Source organism: Bos taurus, chromosome 10 (genome assembly GCF_002263795.3).
Source record: "Bos taurus isolate L1 Dominette 01449 registration number 42190680 breed Hereford chromosome 10, ARS-UCD2.0, whole genome shotgun sequence".
Lineage (NCBI taxonomy): Eukaryota > Metazoa > Chordata > Mammalia > Artiodactyla > Bovidae > Bos > Bos taurus.
This window is the reverse complement of record NC_037337.1, coordinates 23,763,544-23,767,068: the sequence shown is the minus strand read 5'-3', so window position 1 is coordinate 23,767,068 and position 3,525 is coordinate 23,763,544. Positions and strand designations below refer to the sequence as shown.

Genomic DNA, 3,525 nt, shown 5'->3' with positions numbered 1-3,525 from the left:
AGCAGACAAAGTAAAGGTTTGTGGCGAGCCAGACTTTTTCCCATGTGTGCACAGACCACGTGGTCTATGAACATGACAACCCCCACTTCCTGTTGCGGGGAGTCACACAGGTACCAAGTAGTATGTATATGAGCTGCCAGGCACTCAAAGACACTGAACTCTCAGCTTGAGGCAGAACTAAGCACATTTGTGCAGGGAAATCCATGCCTCATGCCGCTCTCCAGTCCGCTCTGGGTGTTCATGGCCATCGCCTTCTCTGGTAGGGAGGCTTCCAAACAGGAGTGCGAGTGTTCAGGGTGAAAGGTCTGCACACAGGCACGTGGAGCTTCACAGGGACTTGGGGAAGAAAGGAGGACTGGAGAAAAGCAAGAGTCAGGATTTCAGTTTGGTTTTTGGGGGTGTGATCTGAAATGAGTCTAATTCTTGCACTATTTTATTCACTGCTTCATCTCTGTTTTCTGATTTTTTTTCCCACAGGATCTGGTGTGGCCCAGAAAGTTACTCAAGACCAGTCAGATGTATCCAGCCAAGTGGGGCAGTCAGTCACCCTGAACTGTCGGTATGAAACAAGTTTGAGTACTTACCGCCTTTACTGGTACAAGCAACTTCCCAGTGGACAGATGACTTACGTTATTCGTCAGGGTTCAGAAGCGACAAATGCAAGGAAAGACCGCTACTCTGTAAACTTTAAGAAAGCAGATAAATCCATCAGCCTCACCATTTCAGCCTTACAACTGGAAGACTCTGCAAAGTACTTCTGTGCTCTCCATGACTCACAGTGCTTGAAGTAATAGGAAAAGCTGTACAAAAACCCCGGAGCTTAGTAAGAGAGAGCCCCCCTGCTGAAGGACCCCAGCTGAAATGCACACCCGCAGACCCCAGACAAGAAATGATAGTCCTGTGGTTATTTAAGTTGTGGTCTGGATCAGAAGATTTAGTTCTAGTTAAAGGCACCTTCTACGTTATTTGGAAACAGGTGTCCAGAGTAATTTTCTACTAATATATTCTCCACTTGAATTTTTGACTTTAAATCAATTGTACAGAACATGGGTAAAGTTGTCTAAATTTGAAAATGTGCCCCATAATATTTTAAACTGGCAGTTTTACTTCATCACAAACCTGGGTCTAGTTGTGTGGAATCACCATCAAAACTATTTCCTTAATTGTTTCCTCTTAGACTTTGTGTCAGGGCACAATCAGAAAAGCAGAACTATGGGTGATGTAGAATAAGAGATTAGTTCTAGGGATCAGAACTCAGGCAATGGCTAGAGCTGGTGGACGAGTCTGTACAAAGCTGTTATCTTTATATCTGGTGCTGAACCTGAATTCACTTAAGTCAGCTTAGAGTAACACTGATGCTTTTAAACTATGGTGTTGGATAAGACTTTTGAGAGTCCCTTGGACTGCAAGGAGATTCAACCAGTTCATCCTAAAGGAAATCAGTCCTGAATATTCATTGGAAGGACTGATGCTGAAGCTGAAATTCCAATACTTTGGCCACATGGTGCGAAGAACTGACTCATTGGAAAAGACCCTGAAATTGGGAAAGATTGAAGGTGGAAGGAGAAGGGAACAAAAGAGGATGAGATGGTTGGATGGCATCACTGACTCAATGGACATGAGTTTGAGTAAACTCCGGGAGTTGGTGATGGACACAGAGACCTGGTGTGCTGCAGTCTATGGGGTCGCAAAGAGTCACACACAACTGAGCAACTGAACTGAAGGCAACATTTGTTAAGGAAAGTCTGATGGGGACAAAAGTATGGACAAACTGTGACAGACAAAGTCACACTTGAACTATGAGGACAACTGGAACCCACAGACTTGTCTGTCCCTCACCTCCTTCAGTCTCACAATACTGGGTGACCTTGAAGAGAAGTGGCTGTCATTTGCTATCACGCTACACACATACTTGGCCCAAGACAAAGAAGATGAGGAGGACATCTCACGGGAAGTGGAGGAGTTATGAGTCAACAATAAGATGAGCTAGTTCAGCAGCAGCAATGTGTAGAAAAAGCATTTGCCAAAATCCAATAGTCAACCATAGTGGAAACTCTAAGAAACACAGGAATAATGGAGAAGTTCCTCAACAGCTCTTAGCATGTTTACTGGTAAAAGACTATATTTTTCCCTAAGGAAGGGAACAAAGGGAGAATATCCACTTTAATCACTCTCCTTCAGCAAGTGCTGGATGTTGCAGCCAGTGCAGCAAAGCAAATAAATATATAAACAATCTTTTAAGCCAGAAAGGCAGTCAAATCTCCACTATTTTCTATCTATGTAGAAAATCCCAAAGAATATGCCCTCCAAAACTCCTACAACTCTTAAGTGGGTTCAGAAGGTCTCAGGATATATTAGGTAAACACATAAAATAAAATGCATTTTTATATACTATCAGTAAACATGTGGATACCTAAATTAAAAATATAATACTATTTACAATGGCTCAAGAAAGACCCTAAATCCTTAGGCATAAATCTAAGAAAACATGTACAGAACTTATACACAGAAAGCTACAGAACACTGCTACTTCCAAAAAATACAAATAGCCAATTATTCTAGCTATTATCCTAGAAAGACCAACTTTCCCCCAGTGGAGCTGCATAGGCACTTTTAGAGAAAAAAAAAATTGATGGCACATGTATTATGACCTCTTTTTGGACTCGATTCTGTTTATTGACTTCTTTATTTTATCCTCATGTCAACAGACCATTCTATCTTAATTACTGGGGTTCATACACATTTTGAAATCTGGAAATGCAAGTCATGTTTTCTTTGTCTTATTCAAGGCTTATTCTAGGTCTTTGCACTTCCAGGTAAGGTATAGAATAGCTTCTACCACAAGAGATTGAGGTAATTTGATTGGGATTGTGTTGAATTTATGAATTCATTTAGGACAATTGACATCTTAACATATGGAGTCTTTAGATGCATAGCCTCTTTATTTATGTCCTCTCTAATTTCTTTCATTAATTTAGGTCCTCTCTAATTTCTTTTGTTAATGTTAAGATTTTTGTAGAGGACTTGCCTTGTTGCTGTTGTTTAGTCTCTGTCCCGTCCAACTCTTCGCGACCCCATGGACTGTAGCCTGCCAGGCTCCTCTGTCCATGGGATTTCCCAGGCAAGAATACTGGAGTCGGTTGCCCCTCCCTTCTCTAGGGGATCTTCCCAATGCAGGGGTATTTTCTACATGTACAAACGTATGATGTGTAAATAAAAATAGTCCACCTGGTTGGCAGGCAGACTCTCTACCACTGAGCCACCTGGGAAGCAGGGCTACTTATAACAATTTTTTTATTTTATTTTTAAACTTTACATAATTGTATTAGTTTTGCCAAATATCAAAATGAATCCGCCACAGGTATACATGTGTTCCCCATCCTGAACCCTCCTCCCTCCTCCCTCCTCCCTCCTCCCTCCCCATACCATCCCTCTGGGTCGTCCCAGTGCACTAGCCCCAGCATCCAGTATCGTGCATCGAACCTGGACTGGCATCTCATTTCATACATGATATTTTACATGTTT

At 41.9% G+C, this 3,525-nt stretch overlaps 1 gene segment (V, D, J or C); it reads left to right on the top strand.

The window, feature by feature from the left end:
• Positions 1 to 2,923, top strand: BVD1.23 (T cell receptor delta chain variable region BVd1.23). The segment is given in 2 exon segments: positions 1 to 259; positions 478 to 2,923. Coding segments are annotated over 2 exon segments (363 nt in total).
• The last annotated feature ends 602 nt before the right edge of the window (positions 2,924 to 3,525 follow it).